This window comes from Mercurialis annua, linkage group LG8, assembly GCF_937616625.2.
Source record: "Mercurialis annua linkage group LG8, ddMerAnnu1.2, whole genome shotgun sequence".
Classification (NCBI taxonomy): Eukaryota; Viridiplantae; Streptophyta; class Magnoliopsida; order Malpighiales; family Euphorbiaceae; genus Mercurialis; species Mercurialis annua.
The window spans coordinates 6,244,652-6,264,481 of record NC_065577.1 but is presented as its reverse complement, the minus strand read 5'-3'; the positions used below and the strand labels follow the sequence as shown (position 1 = coordinate 6,264,481).

General features: G+C 32.9%; 1 protein-coding gene and 1 long non-coding RNA gene across 3 annotated transcripts; one reads left to right on the top strand and one right to left on the bottom strand.

The window, feature by feature from the left end:
- Nucleotides 1–2,729: 2,729 nt before the first annotated feature.
- Nucleotides 2,730–6,520, bottom strand: LOC126662197 (60S ribosomal protein L3-2). 2 transcript variants are annotated; one of them, XM_050356098.2, is made up of 6 exons: nt 6,346–6,520; nt 5,359–5,473; nt 4,469–4,579; nt 3,976–4,280; nt 3,298–3,707; nt 2,730–3,191 (listed from the first exon to the last, which is right to left on the bottom strand). In XM_050356098.2, the coding sequence occupies exons 2-6, from the start codon at nt 5,441–5,443 to the stop codon at nt 2,933–2,935; spliced, it is 1,170 nt and encodes a 389-aa protein (XP_050212055.1). In that variant the 5' UTR covers nt 5,444–5,473; nt 6,346–6,520; the 3' UTR covers nt 2,730–2,932. The 2 variants fall into 2 exon arrangements, with proteins under 2 accessions (XP_050212055.1, XP_050212053.1); XM_050356096.2 differs by having other exon boundaries at nt 5,359–5,465.
- Nucleotides 6,521–11,149: 4,629 nt separating this feature from the next.
- On the top strand, nt 11,150–18,050 carry LOC126662201 (uncharacterized). The gene is made up of 3 exons (XR_007635721.2): nt 11,150–11,286; nt 12,852–12,937; nt 17,855–18,050. It is a non-coding gene; the product is annotated as an uncharacterized LOC126662201 (long non-coding RNA).
- Nucleotides 18,051–19,830: the final 1,780 nt, after the last annotated feature.

Sequence of the window (19,830 nt, the reverse complement as noted above, 5' to 3'; positions counted from 1 at the left end):
GCTCGGTTCATGTTCGTTCGTATTCTAAACGAACCGAGCTCGAACTTGATTTTATGTTCGTTAATATAAACGAGCCGAACATGAACATAGTGGTGTTCGGCTCGTTTATGTTCGTGAACAGCTCGAATAAGAGTTCATGAACAAACTCGTGAACGAGCTCGATTAAGAGTTCGTAAACAAGTTCGTGAACGAGCTCGTATATAGTTCACGAACAAGCTCGTTTAGAAACTCGATTAGGTGTTCGCGGACTAATTCATATTTAGATTAATTTGTATAATTATATTTTTAATTTATTCAGCTCATATTCGTGAACGAGTTCGATTAGATTGTTTTTAATTTATTCAGCTCATATTCGTGTTTGTTCGTTTAAAAGTTCGTGTTCGTTCGTTTATCCGCTAAATGAGCGGGCTCGCGAACGAGCTTGTTTAGTACTTATCGAGTTCGTTCGCGAGCTTGTTCGTGAACGAGCTCGTTTAGTATTTATCGAGCTTGTTCGTGAACTCGTTCGCGAACTTGTTCATTTAGCGGCTAAACGAACGAACACGAGCTGAACACGAACCGAACATGAACACTATAAAATTTAAACGAACCGAACATGAACACCCTGTTCAAAGCTCGACTGAATATGAACCGAACATGAACACCTTATTCGCTAAACGAACCGAACATGAACAATCTAAAGCTCGGCTCGGCTCGGATCATTTACACCCCTACCTTCAACTCAGGAAAAACACATTTTCAAAATGTCATCAAAGATAAAAATTTACATTTTCTAGTAGGCCTAATGTCTTAAAAAACCCCGACCTTTCACCCAATTTTCAATCTTACCCTGACGTTGCAAATCAGTTAATTTTACCCTATTTTGCATTTTTTTCATTTTAATTGTACCCCGAAGCATAAAATTGAACTTTTTTTATTTGACAAAAGTTCAAAAAAATTCTCTAAATTGACCTTTTTTGCATTAGATTAACTTGTTATATTAAATTGATCATTTTTAAATAATTTTTCTGAATTTTTGTTAAATAAAGAAAAGGCAATTTTATGTCTTAGGGTACAATTGAAATGAAAAAATACAAATTAGGGTAAAATTGACTGACTTGCAACGTCATGGTAGGATTGAAAAGGGGGTGAAAGGTTGGGGGGTTTTAAGACATTAAGCCTTTCTAATATAACAAAACATCATCCTTTTTATCATTCAGGGACTTATAAATACGTTTTCGCTTAAATTAAAAAATTAGAAAAAGACAGTTTAGTTTAAGGATCAGAAAAGACAAAATTCAATTTAAAAACCAGATAATTAAAAGTAGTACTATAGTTTATGGTCATAAAATGGGTTTTTCTACAAGTAATAAGGGAGGTTTTACATTAGGAAATTACATAGTTTTTTTGACAAATTGACAATTATATTAATTTCGGAAAATAGAAGTACATAATGTGGGTAAGACATATATAACAGAATATACTAAAATAACTCATAGAAAAGGAGGCTATAAGGATCTTTTAGTTACTTCATGCGCCATCCAATTGCTCATTCACTTAACATATGCGAAGTTGCAAATAATAAACGACGATGATAAGCGAACGGTGTCAAGAATTATGACTTCTTATTGCTGATGATATATCCTTCATTCTGGGTGTTGCATAGATCACGTTTAAACAATCACTTTTAATAATAATATTGCTTAATCCACGTTGAGATATAATCATAATGGCATTTCTGTATACCTAATGCTTCCGCAATTTCAGGTGATGTTATGCCTGGAAAACGATGAAAAGTACAATAAGTAATAAAACCCGTAGAGTTTGTACAAATTATACCAACAACTATAGTGCAGTTTCCAATATTAACTGCTACATTAAAATTTACCTTGATCATTCTAAACGGATAAGGCCTCCATCGCTGTACCTGCCGAGTTGATATATCATCGAAAGTGGAAGATTAATTTATTGTAATTTGAGCAGATAAATATTCATGTAATTGTGTTGATGCTAAGAAAATCACGTTTGAGGCTGTCCACAAAGTATTGAATAAAAATTAATAAAATATATTATTATTATTATTATTATAAAAACAAATTGTATTGTTACAATTATGCTAAATAAAATTATAATTAATTGCATTTTAATAATTAAATTTTATGAATAAAAGAATTTAATATATGCTAAATTAGGTGTCAAATTTAGCACAAGGTTTGACGTATGCAACATTTAGCACATAATTAGCCAATTCTCTAACAAGAAAGTGTGATATAAACCAAAAATTATCAAACCAATTAAACTTAAACTATTAAAAATGACCCTATTTTTTGTTTATAAAATAAATATCCAGTATTCTAGTTTGTTGAAGTAGTAAATTATTTTAATAAGAATGAAAATAAATGACCCTAATTTGTATGTTGAATTAGTAAATTATTTATTACTTAATTTATAATCTAAATATAAATTTCAGTTCACTAAATTTAAGATTTCATATAAATGAATTTTACACATACAAATTTACTTAAAATATTATATAAGCAATCCTATATATTGTACAAGTATCTTTATTTTATAATTTTGTATGTAACTAAAAATAATTTACTACTTCAACATACATTGAAGTTATTGTTAAATCAGTGAATAAACAGGTTTAGCAATCAATTGCATGACAACAGACAATTCAGTAATTAGTGGCAATACCAGTTCAGTCCCCCATTTGCAATAATGTAGAGAAATGTAAACAAACTTCCTAAATAAAATAGAACGAATTGTTTCAAAAAAAGAATGAAAAGTAATTTGAACAAGAATGAAAATTATTGTACGAACCAAACAAGTTGGAGATTCTTAAAAAAAAAAAAAAAAAGTTCAGGTCATTATTAAAAGCTAAACTGCATAAATAAACAGAGAATCCTAAAATCCAAGGAAATAAAAACATTATTCTCTTGCAAAACAATCAAGCCTTCAAGCGCCCATAGAACTTGGCCTTCTCCTGTGTAGTCTGGAATCGACCATGGCCAAACTTGGAGGAAGTATCTATAAATTTGAGCTTAATCTCCTCCATAGCCACCCTTGATGTCTGTTTCAACAAAGATTGCCTCAGTGTCACGACACGCTTCTTTGGACCAACACAGCACCCCTTGATCATCAAAAAGTCTTCCTTTACAACACCATAGTGGGGGAACCCTCCGATCGGGGTGATGTCCTTTTCGGTCCTGTTGATTGAAAAAAATACCAATAATTACAAGATCGTCATAGATGAATACGGGAAAACAAGTTCGTTTTAGATTAATATACGAGATCAAGAACCAAAGTGCTAACCTGTCATATTCCGTACTTGCAGAATGAGACTCTTGGCTAGCCTTCCCTAGCTTATAGATTTTCTTGTTCATCTCAGTGCGGTGATGATAACCATTCTGCCCAGCTCTTGCAACAGTAAATGAAACCCTAGCTGGATGCCATGCACCAATACATGCCACCTTGCGAAGACCACGGTGGGTCTTGCGAGGAAGTCGGGTCACACCCCAACGAGTAACAACACCTTCATATCCCTTCCCCTTGGTCACACCAATTATATCGATCATCTCATCCTTTTGGAAAACAGCATCAATTGGAACCTGCTTCTCAAAGAAGCTGTAGGCAAAGTCCACCTTCTGGGCAACATCCCCACCATTCACCTGAATCTCCATCAGATGAGCTTTCTTCTGCTTCAGTCCTTTCATCTTCTTAATCTGCATGAATCACAATCAATTTCAGGCCCTAGTGAGGTAAAATTACAGCAAAAGATGAACACTTCAAAATGACAACACGATTTACAAAGCAAAAGGAAAAATCACAAGTTCTTCGAAAATTGCGGACAGAGAAACAAAGCCTTGATCATAATCAAATGCTAGCTCATGATTTCCAGTTACAGAAAATAGCAAAGTGGATGCAAAGAAGGGAAAAGCATAAAACAGCTTATAAAAGATCTTAAAGACAAATCTGGTTATCGTATAGTACCTGTGTATGAGCCAAGACACGAATAACAGTGCAATACTTCTTCATCTTCTCCAATTGAGTTTGAATATCTTTCTTTCCTTCCTCAGATTCAAACCTCTTGGAGTACTTGTTGAATGCCTTCTTCTTAGACTTGCACCAGTTCTTATAAAACCTCCTCTTCAGCTCCTCACTCAAATGCTGGGCCCAGACTGTGTTCAGTGAACGGAGACCACGAGGTGTTTTAACATAACCAACAACACCAACCACCACCAATGGTGGTGTCTCAATGATCGTAACAGCCTCACATGTTTCTTTCTTGTGGAGCTCTGGAAGCCAAAAATTAGAAGTTATTTAAGCATACAACACAGCAGCGCATTTGTACTGCATTAAATATTAGAGAGGAAAACAGAATGATAAAGATACATCAAGTGCTCATAGCAGGAACTAAATGACAAGAGCCTATTATTATTATATAGTAGCATACTAGTACTAACAAAACTTAACCAGGACTCACTTGACCCTGGCTTCTCAACATCTCTGACAATGTGAGTCATCCCTGCTTTGTAGCCCAGAAAAGCAGTTAATCGGCATGGCTTTCTTGAATCATCTTTTGGAAATGCCTTCACTATGTATCACCAAAGAAATGTAAGAGAGTCACTACCTCGACTCAAAATAGCAAAACAAATGAAGTGTAAATAGCATAAAATGAACGCACCTCTATAACAAATGAATAATTAATAATTTTGAAAATGATAACTAAAATCTTGAATTAAAAACTAGCATCAAGTGTTTGTCTGTGCAAAACATCTAACTGAAACTGCAAACTATATTGTTATTATATGAAGATATTTCATAGAATACAAAGTTCTAAAGAATGAAGAGAAATAAAAATAGGTAGTACAAGCAATATCAAATTTTTACACGAAGTTCAAGAAAGACTGGCAAAAAATTGGAAATGATATTAGATCATCTTTGACCCTAACTGAAATTATAATAAAATGAATATACTTCCAAAACATCAAAAAGATGTAGGGTAACTATTTTTCTATGATTTAAATTTAAAATTTCAATACATTCTCAATACACATGACATCATAAATACCATTATTTACAAAAAAAATAAACATACATCAGGGCTATAATCAGTTCATATCAAACTAAGGTCAAATTCATTAGTATTGGAACAATCTTACTTATAGAACATCAACCCTTGATGACAACAACAAAGGTATGAGCAACTTTAAAGAAAATAAATAAAGACATCATCACAAAAAAGTGTGAGCATATAATTCCTAAGGAGCACTATCACAAAATATTACTCTATGCTGCTACTTTATAAACAACAAAATCCATAAACAAAGAAAAAATCAATTAAATATTAAACAAAATACAAGCACTATAAACCTTTTCCTCTTTGGCGTGCAGCCCTCTTTCTTGGGAGAAATCCCAAAGAGCCATGCCTAGGATGCTCAAACTTTCGATGAGACATACTTCAAATCTCGGTAATTCAACTGCAAGACTAAACAACTTCAAACTTCATTTAATTAAACAAAAACAAATCTATGACATTGTATAAGAGAAGTTGTTAAATAAAGTCAAATAAACTTCGTTAATCATTTCCTTAATTACAGAGAGAAAACTAGTTCCATATCAGTAAAGTAATTAATCAGATGCATCAAATAACCAATAACACAACATTCACAAGGATCAAAAGAAATATGTGAAATTACATTATATATTCAAAACCTGTTCTGAAACATGAAAGCACACAAATACAATTTTTGAAAAAATTAAAACAGAAAGTTCATCTTGGAAGCTACAAATACACGCCGTCAAAAAAAAAACATCCTTCACAATAAGAGGAGTAACAATCATTAATTAACCTTCTGACCACAGTAAATTAAGCTGATATCGACAACAAAAGCCAAAGTAAATGAAAATGAAAATGCTTCCCAACCAAAGGCCTATGGCATTACAAATATGTAAATGCCAATTCTCTAAGGGCTCATTTTAGTATTCCTTTCACCAAATACCCAAAATCTCTGGGTATTTGATTTGAAGAGAGCCCTTTTCTGAGATTCCAGCCTTGATTACTCAAGCACAAGGGATAGCCATTCCAAATTCACTACTTAGCTTAGCTCAATATCAATCAAATTCACCATCACAAATAAAATTTCAAATCATAAATATAACAACAGTAAATCAAACATTTGAAAATGACAGATAAAATTCAGCTAACCCAAGATCTGACTCGCTGAATTAAAAAATTAAACCATCAAAATTGACAAAAAAATTATAACACATTATCTAACCTACCTACTGAATGAAACTGAAATAATCAGAACTGTTAATTGAATTAGCTAAATGAGTACAGAAACTGAACGATAGTACCTCGGCGGAGAACAAAGGCGCAGTTTGCCAATACGATGAGAAGCCGAAATGTTACTGATCAAGGGTTTTGTTTATATATGGTTTTAGTTGAGAGTTAACGGCTGTGATTAGTTTCTTATGATTGTTAGGGTTAGGGTTTGTACGCTTATTTGAATGGGACGGCGGTAGGGTGAAGATGAAATTGGATTAATAAGCCCAGTTTTAAAATTTGGGGCTTTTGGAGTTAAATGGACTGTTTTGGGTTTGTTCAATGAATAGGGGAAGTTTTTACATTAGGAAATTACGTAGTTAACCATAAAAAAACAAATAATATATACTGCAAGTTAACCATAAAAAAACAAATAATATATACTCCAAGTTAACCATAAAAAAAGTGGACTGCTAAATACCACCCCAATTTAACTACATACCGCCTTAAATATTACATTTCTATCTTTTACCTAAAAAACTCAAATTCAAACTCTCTCAACTCATATTCAAACCCGAAGAATAACGATCATTATATCGAGATCAAATATCGGATTCTAACCGGGAAAGTGGACGACATCAACCGATAAGTAATCGTTTTTAATTTTTATTAATTTTTTGAATTTTTTGAATTTTTTTGGCTGCAGACGCGCGTCCGCAGCAGCGGCGGACATCCGCCGGAGAAGTGCGGCAGTAAGCCGCACGTCTCCGGTGGACGTCCACCGGGACGTGCAGCAGGACATCCACGACGGGCGTGCTGCTGCACGTCCATAGTGGATGTGCAGAAAAGCAGCACGTCCCCTTTTTAATTTTTTTTAGTTTTTTTTAAAATTAAATTAATTATAATTAATTGGTAAATTATTTAATTAAATTAAATAATTTTTCTATAAATTAGATATTCAGTAAATTAAATAGTTTATTGGTATTTAATTTGTTAATAAATTATATGATTTATCAGTAAAATAATTAACATTTGTATTTTTAAGGTTAGTCTAGTGGGTAAATTAATTAGTTGAATTTAATTTTAGTTACTTAATTCAAATAATTTAATTAATATTATTTTAAATTGGTAAATGCAGAGACAGCCTGGTAGAGGAAAGGGTCCACTGATACGTATGGATATTGAGGGGTCAGGAGCTCGACATATCTGGGGCCGTAATGTGGCTGCCTCACAACGACGAGAGAGAAACCGGACGAGGACTACTGATTCAGATGATAGTTGGCCCGATCTCTTCCAGAGTGATGATGATCCTCAGAGTTTAGAGGAGCCAGCACCCCGCCCTCCCTCCCGACGGAGGACCGATTCATCGTCCGTAGGTAAGTATAATTCAATTATTACGTAAATTGAGAATATTGATAAAAAAATATAATTTTGTATCAATAATTGAATTCATAATTATAGAGTCGACTAGACGATCTCAAGTAAACCTTGTTGTTGATTGGATCATTCATGCTCCAGTGTCGGGTCGACCCGTGACGGTACTGTGATTCCCAGTTTTCTTGGTCATGTTGCTTCCAATATATGGGAGGGGGAGTTTAGAGGCATGATGAAGTGCCAGAACAGATACTCTGCTTGTCAGAAGTTGGTGTTGTGGTATAAGAAAACCTCAAAAGAGGTTAGGGGTCTGATAAACCTTACCGGTTTGGCACATCTCTTAGATACTCTGTATGCTCACCTAAACGTTCCGCTTCTTTCTGCATTTGTGGAGCGTTGGCAGCCTGTAAAGTAATAAAAAAATATCATCACTAAAAACTTCAAATTGAACCTGTAAAGTAATAAAAAAAAATTATGTGCATATATTAATAATTAATTTATAAAATATTTTTAAAAAAATTAAAAGGATACCTTTTTTCAGGTTATGCAGGTGGAAACGTCCACGAAGGACGTTTTCACCTTGTTGAAACATCCAGGATGGACGTTTCCATCTTGGACATTTCAACAATAAGGAAATGTCCAAGATGGATGTTTTCTGTTATACCGGATGTCCTGGTAGGACGTCCTGTTACAATTGGGACGTCCTCCTAGGACGTCCAATATAATTTGGGACGTCCTTTGTGGACGTCCCCATACCTGTCGGACGCCCTTTCTGGGACGTCCGACAGGTGAACAGTACGAAAAAAATTAAAGAAAAAAAAAACGTGAAAAAACATAAAAAAATTTAAAAAATACCTCGGGAGAAGCTGAGAAATCTGTTTCTGGTACTTGATATTCAAATACCAATGAATTTGAAGTCTTATCAATCATTGTTTTTTTTGAGATTCGAATAGGTTGAGAGAATGTGTTTTTTTTTTCTTTTCAATTTTTAGTAAAAGGCCAAAATTGTAATAATTAATGCGGTAATTAGTCAAATTAGGGCGGTATTTAACAACACCCTAAAAAACTAGATAACAAATTCGTGTTACTAAATACTATTTAACTTTTTGATAAAATATATCATTAAACTATAGCTCAAATGGAAGAAGCGCTATGCAGCAAACTGTTAGGTCGTAGATTTAATTTTTTTATACAAACACTCTTTCCTTTTTAATTATTAAAAAGAAAACGTTTAGAATTTTTTTTGAAAGTTAAGATATCTACAGTGCAGATTTATTGTTGAGAAAATTATACTAAATCACTCAAAATTTGAAAACTTTATGTTAATAATCCATCTTTTTTTTTGCAGAAATCTCCCAATTTTTAAAAGTTGTTTTCATGGTGTGCCTCATTTTAGTTTTAGACCTATTTTACCCTCACTTCAAAAGATGGCTTGGTGGCTATAGGATATGGTCTCTAAAGTGCTCGGTGATGGTTGAAAAAATCAAGTCGATGAATAACTTCAAGGAATCAATCAATTTTATCACAAGAGAAATCTAGTAAATCTATGGCTGAAAAAATCAAATACTAGTCATTGGAGGCCGGACCGGCGGCGATCTGAGGTCAGGCCGATGATGATTTTTATAAGCCATAACGATTTTAGTAGTAACTTGAGGGAGGAAAATCAAAGCGATGATGATCCTGCCGCCTTTAGAAGTTGTTCCAATTGTTTACCCAACATATTGGAAAATGGACTGTTAAGTGGGGAAGATGGTCTATTAATTCCTCTGAAATTTTCATAAAAAATGACTGTAGATTGATTTTGAATTTGATATTTATGGATTTATTTACAGCAATTGACATATCTACGTCGGGTTGACGATTCCGTTTGATGTATGGGTTTTGCTAGTTGGCAATTGACATATCTACAACGGCGATCTAACCACCGGCGGCACCTTTAGAACAAATACTGATTACAATAAATTGATGTCATAGATAATAATTAAACAACAACATATAGGAAAATGAACAGTTAAGGGAGAAGATGGTCCACTAATTAAATTAATGCATGTATCTATACATGGATTTTGAATTTCATATTTAAGAATTTAATTGCAACAATTCTAAATAAAACATGAACCTCAGTAATTAAGAATGAAGCTGAGCCCTCTAAGCTTAATAATTAGTGGAGGAATTATGTTACAAAATGGTACACAAATTTTTTTAATATAAGAACAAATGATAAATGATAAGTATGATTCATTCCAATGTTGTTACGATTGGTTTAAAAGATTACCTAATAATGCTATTGAGTAGTGAATCAGGCATTTGTTTCCGGGAGAATATTCTGTAAATCATGTATGTCTCATTGTGCTGTTTGAGGACAAAAATCCTCTATTATGTTCACAAGTTGTGGAATATCTGAAACAAGCCAAAATATGCCTGTTGAAAATAGAAACTGTACCTAAAAGTTCAGCATGTGGTATTATTTTAAGTTCACATCAGGTTGTTTTTCAGTTTTATAGAATGTTAATTACATTTCACTTAAAAATAATTATTCAATTCTTATGATGGATTATATCTCAAAATTCTCTCTATATAAAATATCAGACAAGATTGTAATGAGCAGCAAGACTAATTTTAAAAAAATAAATAAATAAAGGTACTTCAGTTGATACACGTTCATATCAGATTCACATCAGGTTGATTTTTGGTTTTATAGACTATCAAATACATTTTATTTAATAGAGATATACAATTTTTATATTACACTAAATCTCGAAACTTTATCTATATAAACCGTCAGTTAGACTGTAAAGAGCAGTAAGACAAATTTTATAATAAAAATAAATTAAGGTAGTTCAGTTGATATAGGTTCACATCAGGTTAACATCATGTTGATTTTCAATTTTGTAGACTGTCAATAAAGCACACTTAAAAGAGATATTTAATTTGTATATTATATTAACTTTCAAAATTCGCTCTATATAAAATGTCATTTAAAATTGAAAAGAGCAGCAATACAAAATTTATTCAAAATTGAATTAAACTAGTTCAGTTGATATACATCTGGTTCGCATCAGGTTGATTTTTAATTGTAATAACCCGTAAAAAATTTAAGGAGTTAGATTGCGCCACGAAGCCTAAATTAATAAATTATGTCAAGTAGGCCGGAAATGAGATTCAAGTCAAGAAGTATGATGAAAATAAATGAATTGAATTGGTCGAGAAATAATAATTGAATTGGAAAATTATTATTTCGCTAGGACGGTTATTAGCGGGACTAATTAATAATAAAGAAAATTTAAAATAAAAATAAGAATAAGAATTTAGTCCCAAGCTAATAAATTATATGACATCTTCCATGAAATATTATTAAGAAGTGATCGTGAAAATTTTGTTAAATTTCGAAGTCGTATTAAAATTTGATGCGACGTAAATTACGGAATTTGATTAAATCGTAAAGAAACTTAGAGGAACTAAGTTGGATCTTTTTCCATTTGAAGTCTACAAGATAAGGCCATATGATATCATCCTCTTCACTTTCTTAAGTCTTCAAGAAGCTATCAAAACTCTTCCAAGAAACTCCTCTTTGCCGATTACATCAACCCATCACCATCTCCATCAAAATTCTCACCAAAACTTAGGATTCTTGGAGGCAAATCATGGATTGATTAAAGGTAAACACTCTAGCCTTATTAATTGAGGTTTTTGTTGGTTAACCCTTGAGATTCATGGATTAGGAGATGATTAGATATAATGAATTTTGGTGTTTGAATTCAGCTATGATAATTGATATTGTTTTTGAGTTTTTGGTGAGTTTGAGAGTTGTTTGATGGTGAAATTGAGCAAAGAAATATGTAGGGTGATGGCTGAACTTAGAGAGTGTTAGGGTAAGGTTTTCCGGCGGCAAGAGTTAGCTCCGGTGAGCAGCAAACGCTGCTCACCAAGAGCAGCTCATCTGCCCTTACGGGCAGAATTCTGCTTCGGCAGAATTCTGCCGAAGGGCAGCAAAGCTGCTCTAACGAGCAGAGCTGAGGCAGCCCTCGGTCATCGGGGAAGATGGAAATTCGACGCTAAATCGTTCCCTGTTCGAATGCTTTTAAGTTTGAGTTATAAACGTGAGTTTGACGAGTTGTTAGCGACGATAGTTTATAGCGATTTAATCCGATAGAAAAGTGGATTGGTATTATAAGTTAAAGTGTAGGTAGTGTAAAATGGATTGACGGAATTAAGACGTATTAAGTATCGAAGTTTAAAGGAGAATAAAGTCTAAAAGAACGGATTAAAAACGAATTAGTTGTGGTTTGAACAAGTCAAAATCTGTTTAGATTGTTATAAAAGTATAATTAGGAGCGAACTTTGATATTGAATTGCGGATTAACGAAATGCCGGAATGAGTCGATTTTGGTGTCGTTTTGTTCGTTACAGAATAAAGAACGAAGGTATAGGACAGCTGCTGCCAGAACAGTGGCCAGACAGCTGCAAAATTGGCTGCAAACAGCAGCACATAGGGCTGCTTTGCTGTCAACAAAACAGCCCGAGCTAGCAACTTCAAGGCTAGTTTCCGACATCTTCGGGTTTGATTTTGAGTCCGAGGTCTAAATGAAAGTTGTAGAGGACGTTTTGTACTATAGGAATGTCAAATTTGTTTTGGGTTATGACCAGTTTACGTGCTCTGTTTCTAAGCCCGAAACAGCAGCTGTAGTAAACTGTTTTCAGGCCAAAACTGTCAATTTTAAGGAAACAACTTCAGGATCAATTTCCGACAACTTAGGACGATAATTTCAGTTTAGAATCTAAACGAAAGTTGTAGACGGGATTACGAACTATAAGGACGTCAAGTTTGTTTGGAGCCGGGCCGTTTTAAATAAATGTTTTAATAGCCCAAAGTCAGCTAGTTAGCTAGTTTTGGGAAAACTAGTTTTAATTAACGAAATGTAAAGTCGTTAATTAATTAAGTTATAAATTGACGTTTTGAGCTAAGATTAATTATAAATTAGAGAAAAGTGACTTATTAAATTAATTATCAGTTTAACTCGATAATTAATTTAATTTAGCTAAATTGGACAGCTAATAAATAACATTTGGACTAATGTTATTTATTAAATGGGATTATAATTTTGAAACGCTATCAATTTATTTCGAGGAAAAATATATTGATTTAGTCGCTAAGTATTCTATAGCTAGAACACCTTTGAATTAGGATCCATTTTAATTACGATTTACTATCGTATTTTCATAGACTCGACGAGGCGATTATCAAAGGGACGCGGAATGTAAAGAACGCGACATCGCTTTGCTAGGACCGAAGTCTTTGGATATCAATTTGTGAGTTTTGCAATTTACTTTCGTATATTATTACTATAAGTTGTTAATTGTGTGGTAATCCATTAATTGCATTACATATACATTATTACTTCATACTTGGGCAATTCATGTGAATGCTTTGTTCATAATATCGCTTGGATGCATTATTTGACATATTGTTGTTATTTGTAAGTTGTGATGTTTGCTTTAATGATCCGAGGAAACGAGCTACCTATTGGGCGTCAATAGGCTGTGTGATCACCAGTGTCCGAGTCAGTCATAGAATTAGTATAGATAGATGCTTGTATTTAAAAATGTTTGATATGATCTCGTTAAATGATGATTATGTATGGGAGTAAGGAGGATTATGTTTTTGGTAGATACGTGAGTAACTCGGTTGAACTATCTCGGGACCCGTATCTAGTGAGTAACTCGGTTGAATTATCTCGGGACTCACACTTTGGGATTAAGCAGTGACATGATGTAACTCGGTTGAACTATCTCGGGACTATGTCACGTGGTAACGAGTAACTCGGTTGAACTATCTCGGGACCGTACCACTTGGATTAAAATGATTTGATATAATATTAATGGATACAATATGAGTAGGATACGAATAGGAAATAGTATTAATTTAAGATTAGGGTTTCATCGGATCAAATATTGTTGTTTGTTTTAATATATGTTTATGCAATTTATATTTATAATATCTTAAGTAAATGCGAACTCACTCAGCGTTGTCTGACCCCCCAATAGTGTTATGTTTCAGGTGTATAATATCGGATGTAATGGACTTCTATCCTTATTCCAGAAGTCCGCGAGTACAGAAAGAAGGAATAAATCAATAGTGCTGCAGTAGTCGAGTCCTAGAGTGTAATTATGTTTTATCAAACGGTTTTAAATATCTTGTTTATACTCTGATATGTATAAAGGTTTTAGACTGCGCTTTTAACCATTTATATATATATATATATATATATATATATATATATATATATATATATATGTGAGAAACAGGGCATTGCTTGATATGGGATATCGCTTTGTAAGACCCTGATTTCTAAAGATCGATTTGTATCGTTTAAAGAAGTTTTATAAAAACGTTTTGTGAATGTTTCGCGAAAAATTTATAGTGATTTCTAGGCTTGCTACGGGTTTCGGAGCTACCACTCCCATTCCCTAGCGCCGGTCGCGGCTCGAGATTTCGGGTCGTGACAAAGGTGGTATCAGAGCAATGGTTAGATTCATAGGCCATTGCTTATAGGTGATCGTCTGTACCTAGGTTTGACATTGTCACAAGGTTAAGCTAGGAACTACTGCAGCTATAGGATTCGAGTCATATCATTGATAAGTCCTTGTTTATTTTCAAAACTTCTCACTCTCCTCGATAGGATACGAGTCCATATGATCGATTGCTTTGCAAAACACTGTTTGTTCTATATGGATTATGTATATGTGATAAGAATGCGTGTTTCATTTATGATAGAGTATGCATACACAATGTGCATACGAAGAAGGACTTGTGAGAAATGGACTTTCACAAGAATGTCTGGGCAAGATCGCCGATCAGAAATAGCGAATCAAAGATCACCGATCAGGAATAGTGATATGAGAACGGGGCGAATCTAGTCAAGCACCCCCAAGTACGATGCATATACTTTGTGCTATCACATTTCTTATAGTAGCTATGGTTTGGCCAATAAGGCAAGCCATTATGGTATAGACATATCTTACCAGAGGTAGATCGTTATTGAATATAAGATGCACTAGGGAGAATGAGAACCTAGGTGCATAACCTAAGATATTCCTTTAGGAAGGGAACAAAACGTAGAGGACATACATTGAACACACATCGAACATACATTGAAAGAGTTCGACATTCTCTACAAAATGTCAAATATGCCGAATAACCTGAGCTATGCGCTGAACATAGCTTGATAGTATGTGATATAAAGATAGAGAACGAGAATAAAATACACCAATAAGACTCATAAAAAGCCATATAAAGAAAAGTTAAAATGTCACAGAAGTTCCGGTCTGAGTTGACTTATGGTGTTTACAAAAGAAATAAAGATTTGAAATTTCTTTTGAAAGTATAATTGTGCGCAGACCCAACATGTAGTGTGCCATAGGAAGCATGAAAGACATGATTGAAAACACATTGCAGTATCAGCATATATGTATAAATATTTTGATATAAAACCATAATTTTACTCTGCATCATGCATTCGCTGATATGAGCAATTCAAAGAATTTTAAATAGCAACTCTTTAGTGATGAGAGGTGTCATCACTCTGATGCGCAATTATACTAAAAGTTTTGAAACTATATGATTGGAATTGTATTTGATTTGAAAAGAAATTGTTTTGAAAGTCCTGCAGGCAAAGTTAAATTGATTTGAAACGTAAGAAAACCAGATGGAATTTCTTGTGACACCAATATATAATCTTTAACAAAGAGCAATAACAAATATAAAAGATTGTACAAAGATAGTTTAATGGTGAACATAGCTCACACCTCATAGGTAAAACCTATGAAAGTAAGAATAGTATAATGCAAGTAAGTCACCTCGAGAGTAAGAGGTGCAACGATGATCGAGAGTAACGACATCTAGATGTATGATCGAAAACATCGATACCAAGAGATATGATTGATATAGATAATGGACACGGTGATGTGAAGTTGTGATATGCTAATACATAAGCCCTAAAGAGAACAAGGATATAGATCGACGACGCTAAAAAAAAAGCGAACAAGTAAATGATCGATAAGGCTAATAAGCCATATAGATATCAAGGGATGTAAAAAAAATAGGAAGGAAAGACTCAACAAAAGGGTTGAGCTATAACACGAAGGTGTTATCGGATAGATAGAAACAAGAGACAGTAAAGAAGGATTCCTATAAGAGGCATTTAAATATAAGGAAGTATATAAAAAAAAAAGTTCAGAGTTGGTGTTCAGGATGACACTATCCTTATAATATTAAGGAAGTGAATGACGAATAAAGATTGACGAGTATCAACACTAAGAAGTAAAAGAATACAAGCCTTACAAGGCAAGGAGTTAATAGACGAGGGGATTAAAATCCCAACGGGATAACAATTAATATCCTATCAGTTGTTATTCCACCATTACAAAAATCGTCTACAGCTATGCGCGAACGAAGGAAGTTCACGAAGAGATTAGTCATCTCTTATACAACGGACATTAGGCATCAACGTGCTAGTAAGTATCATACTAAGAAAGTATGACATGGGTAAGCATCTTTAAAAAGATTAGCAGACATCGTAAAGTGAATCATAAGCTTGATAACAAAGTTCGTTATTCAAGTGTAAACTATACAAAAGAAACGAGAACACCAATGAAAAGTTTAGTCGTTTTGAATAAGAATAAAAAGTTGAAATTAGACTTCTCTTCTGTGAATTTAACCACAGACAGAAGAAGTAAATATAGAAATTGTTGTACGAAAGAGTATTAGGAAGATCGTCGAGATTAATAAAACCAATATATCTTTAGATGAGACCGTTGGATCGGGTCAATATCAAAATATGACACTCCTAAAAAGGATGTTTAGGAGTAAATTGTTGCGATTGTTGAACGGAGAATTAAGTGGCAACTTCATAAGAACATAGATGAGAGGTTTATATAAGGATTATGGACACAATAAGAACGAGTTTGTTATAAAGACGTAATCATTATAAAGGACGATACGAGGAGTAATAATGTGTGAAAAACATTACAATGGATTAAGTAAGTGGCAAAGGTTTAAATTCGAGGACGAATTTATTATAAGGGGGGGTGAATGTAATAACCCGTAAAAAATTTAAGGAGTTAGATTGCGCCACGAAGCCTAAATTAATAAATTATGTCAAGTAGGCCGGAAATGAGATTCAAGTCAAGAAGTATGATGAGAATAAATGAATTGAATTGGTCGAGAAATAATAATTGAATTGGAAAATTATTATTTCGCTAGGACGGTTATTAGCGGGACTAATTAATAATAAAGAAAATTTAAAATAAAAATAAGAATAAGAATTTAGTCCCAAGATAATAAATTATATGACATCTTCCATGAAATATTATTAAGAAGTGATCGTGAAAATTTTGTTAAATTTCGAAGTCGTATTAAAGTTTGATGCGACGTAAATTACGGAATTTGATTAAATCGTAAAGAAACTTAGAGGAACTAAGTTGGATCTTTTTCCATTTGAAGTCTACAAGATAAGGCCATATGATATCATCCTCTTCACTTTCTTAAGTCTTCAAGAAGCTACCAAAACTCTTCCAAGAAACTCCTCTTTGCCGATTACATCAACCCATCACCATCTCCATCAAAATTCTCACCAAAACTTAGGATTCTTGGAGGCAAATCATGGATTGATTAAAGGTAAACACTCTAGCCTTATTAATTGAGGTTTTTGTTGGTTAACCCTTGAGATTCATGGATTAGGAGATGATTAGATATAATGAATTTTGGTGTTTGAATTCAGCTATGATAATTGATATTGTTTTTGAGTTTTTGGTGAGTTTGAGAGTTGTTTGATGGTGAAATTGAGCAAAGAAATATGTAGGGTGATGGCTGAACTTAGAGAGTGTTAGGGTAAGGTTTTCCGGCGGCCGGAGTTAGCTCGGGACTCACACTTTGGGATTAAGCAGTGACATGATGTAACTCGGTTGAACTATCTCGGGACTATGTCACGTGGTAACGAGTAACTCGGTTGAACTATCTCGGGACCGTACCACTTGGATTAAAATGATTTGATATAATATTAATGGATACAATATGAGTAGGATACGAATAGGAAATAGTATTAATTTAAGATTAGGGTTTCATCGGATCAAATATTGTTGTTTGTTTTAATATATGTTTATGCAATTTATATTTATAATATCTTAAGTAAATGCGAACTCACTCAGCGTTGTCTGACCCCCCAATAGTGTTATGTTTCAGGTGTATAGTATCGGATGTAACGGACTTCTATCCTTGTTCCAGAAGTCCGCGAGTACAGAAAGAAGGAATAAATCAATAGTGCTGCAGTAGTCGAGTCCTAGAGTGTAATTATGTTTTATCAAACGGTTTTAAATATCTTGTTTATACTCTGATATGTATAAAGGTTTTAGACTGCGCTTTTAACCTTATATATATATATATATATATATATATATATATATATATATATATATATATATGTGTGTGAGAAACAGGGCATTGCTTGATATGGGATATCGTTTTGTAAGACCCTGATTTCTAAAGATCGATTTGTATCGTTTAAAGAAGTTTTATAAAAAAGTTTTGTGAATGTTTCGCGAAAAATTTATAGTGATTTCTAGGCTTGCTACGGGTTTCGGAGCTACCACTCCCATTCCCTAGCGCCGGTCGCGGCTCGAGATTTCGGGTCGTGACATTAATTTTATAGACTGTCAATTACATTTCACTCAAAAATAATTGTTCAATTCTTATAATAGACTATATCTCGACATTCTCTCTATATAAAATATCAGATAAGATTGTAAGAGCAGTAAGACAAATTTTATAAAAAAATGAATTAAAATAGTTCAGTTTATATAGGTTAACATCAGGTTGATTTTTGGTTTTATAAATTATCAAATACATTTCACTTAAAAGATAAATTTGCATCCACTATATGTATATATTTCAAGCTTTAAAATTTGTTATATTAGATATAGGCCTAATGTCTTAAAAAACACCGACTTTTTAGCCCCTTTTCAATCATACCCTGATATTGAAAATTTGTCAATTTTACCCTATTTTGCATTTTTGTGTTTCAATTGTACCCTGAAAAATTAAATTAACGTCTTTTGCGTTTGGAAAATTGTTTAAAACATTCTCCATGTCTCGCATATATTGATTGTATATTTTTAAAATTTATTTAAATTTAGTTAAATTAATTAAGAATTTAAATTAGTGTTAATTTGATTATGGTTTTTAGTTAGTTTTTAAAAATAAAGGACTTATTTGTACTTTTTTGAATAAAAAAGAATTTAATTTCATGTTTATACTTAATTAATTGAATGATTTCATCATTTAAGTTAAAAAATTAACAAAAATTAAAATATTGCGGTACAATTGAAAACGGAAAATTTAAAAGTGGGTAAAATTGACAAATTTTCAACGTCGGAGTGGAATTGAAAAAAGTTTAAAGGTGAGGGGTTTTTGAGTGATTAGGCCTTAGATATATTCCTAATGCTCATCATTGTTTCTTTTTGTCTAGTATCTTGGTAAGGTACTTGAAAACTTGACTCAAATAATTAAACAACATGAAAATTTTATGGCTGAATTTGAAAAATGCATTTTTAAATCATGAACAAATGGTGGAAAACTTCTGTGGACACCAATGTATATAGGTTAATGATCAATAAAAGCTTTTGAATAAAAAGAAAGTACATGCAAATGGAATCATTTGAAGAGCAACATGACCAAATACATCCTACAGAGAAAAAAATCCAGATCTAAACTTAAAACTGTACTGCTGAGCCTATGATTAATTCCAATCAAAAGAAAATGTACCCATTAACTTGTTAATAACAAATAACAAATAACAAATGAATTTGAAAGAAATGAACATAAACATGAAGAAGCAAAGGAGTAAAAAAATAAAGAGCCGAACAATTAAATATAAAAGCAGATATATGAATAAGAAAGTTCAATTTCATTTATTAAACCAGAAGCAATTTTAAATATAAGATTTAACAAAAGAAATCAAATCATCTAGCACTAAATTGACAATTTTCTCTCTTAAATCACAATATACACCTAATTAAATTGATTTGATGGGAAAAAAAATCACAATTAATAATCTTTTTCACCATTTGAAAGAATTCTTCAAAACCTCATCATATTAACTGACCCAAATCAGAAATGTTCATTACTATTTCTGAAGCTGCAGATAACA

Bases quoted from the DNA above. Each gene is read 5' to 3' on its own strand.
- LOC126662197 (XM_050356098.2), bottom strand. From the start codon at position 5,443: ATGTCTCATCGAAAGTTTGAGCATCCTAGGCATGGCTCTTTGGGATTT. The intron at 4,580-5,358 runs GTTTATAGTGCT...GGTGATACATAG, and splicing joins TGCACGCCAAAGAGGAAAAG to TGAAGGCATTTCCAAAAGAT. The intron at 3,192-3,297 runs GTTAGCACTTTG...TTCAATCAACAG, and splicing joins GCAAGTACGGAATATGACAG to GACCGAAAAGGACATCACCC.